The sequence below is a fragment of the Colobus angolensis genome, unplaced genomic scaffold, assembly GCF_000951035.1.
Source record: "Colobus angolensis palliatus isolate OR3802 unplaced genomic scaffold, Cang.pa_1.0 Scaffold22, whole genome shotgun sequence".
Classification (NCBI taxonomy): Eukaryota; Metazoa; Chordata; class Mammalia; order Primates; family Cercopithecidae; genus Colobus; species Colobus angolensis.
The window spans coordinates 665,058-666,402 of record NW_012115377.1 but is presented as its reverse complement, the minus strand read 5'-3'; the positions used below and the strand labels follow the sequence as shown (position 1 = coordinate 666,402).

Here is a 1,345-nt window from a genome sequence, read left to right as displayed (position 1 = left end):
TTAGTAGAGACGGGGTTTCACCGTGTTAGCCAGGATGGTCTCGATCTCCTGACCTCGTGATCCGCCCGTCTCGGCCTCCCAAAGTGGCTTTTTTATTTTTTATACAAACAGGGTCCTGCTACGTTGCCCAGGCTGGTCTCGTACTCCTGGGTTCAAATGATCGATCATCCCTCCTTGGCCTCCCAAAGTGCTGGGAATGTAGATGTGAGCCACCATGCCTGGCCTCAAAATCACTAAGAGGGATTTAGACATAGCATTTAGTAACACCGATGCTTGGAATGACCAAGTCATTCAAGTTATATTTGATCTGCTATGTGTCTGTCTTTAAGGCTGAACATTTGCCAATTTTCTCCTTTCAACAAACGAGATCAGGCAAGGCTGTATCCAGCTAAATCTTAATAACCTTGTTTTGTTCTTGCTGAAGTGGCTAAGACTTAAAAATAGGCTCCATAGTTTCTTTGACTTTTTGGTAACGGCTTGGCCAAGGTCACCCTGCGATTTGGAGGCAGGCAGAGAAACAGGACTGGAACCCAAGTTCATGACCTCCCTAGACTCCCGGCAAATCCCTTCCAACCCGCTCGTGCGCAGTGAAACGCGTGGGCTCCACGTAACCCACACCCTCCTCCCAGGCCGCTGCCCAGCTGGCGCCTGCGCCCCGCGTCCAATCGCTAAGGTTATCTCCAAGCCAGACGCCCGAGCGCCAAGCGGCGCTGGGTCCCTCAAACTGCGCCTGCGCCTACAGCCTGGCATCCGCCTCTCTGCGTTTGCGCATTAGTTCTACCACCACCTCCCCAACCAGCGCCTGCGCACTGCCAATTCCTCAGTGTACCCACCGTCCCCATTTGGTTCCTGTTAACCCAGCTCACCTGGTTTCTTAGCATAATCCCGGACCAGGAGCCTTCTAGGAGAGGCGGGGTCTAGGAGCTCCCGGGTCCCCCAGCTGGCCCACGTCCGGGTAGCCCCTAAAAGGCGTCTGATCGCCATGACGTATTGCGGGCAGCTTGCACGTGCACGTTTCCGGAAGACGTCAGTGGTGCAAGGCGTGCTCGGTAGTTGTAGACCCCGTGGAGGTATCTGGGAAACGTAGTCTCCCAAGTTCTCATACTCTATGGTGATTTGTTAAGACTTGTAGACATACGCAGTTACTGTAGAAGGAGGCGTTCAAGGGCTATTTCACTGACTTCTTCTTGCCCTTCTTCAATTACGTAACATTTACTAAAAATATCACACTTTATATGTTCCCGATTCCATCCAATGAGTAATTATTCAAAGCTTTAAAGTTAAAAAAAAAGATTAACAATGAGTCTAATATACCCCAGTAGGCCTGGAGTCTAATCACTGTTAA

The 1,345-nt window shown here is 50.7% G+C and overlaps 1 protein-coding gene across 1 annotated transcript in view; it reads right to left on the bottom strand.

Annotated features, from left to right (window-relative positions):
- Positions 1-1,028, bottom strand: part of MRPL54 (mitochondrial ribosomal protein L54) — a 5,201-nt gene extending 4,173 nt beyond the window's left edge. Inside the window, exon 1 of the mRNA XM_011943444.1 lies at positions 867-1,028. Coding sequence (XP_011798834.1) covers positions 867-984 — 118 coding nt within the window. The 5' untranslated portion in view covers positions 985-1,028. The remainder of the gene's footprint in view (positions 1-866) is intronic.
- Positions 1,029-1,345: the final 317 nt, after the last annotated feature.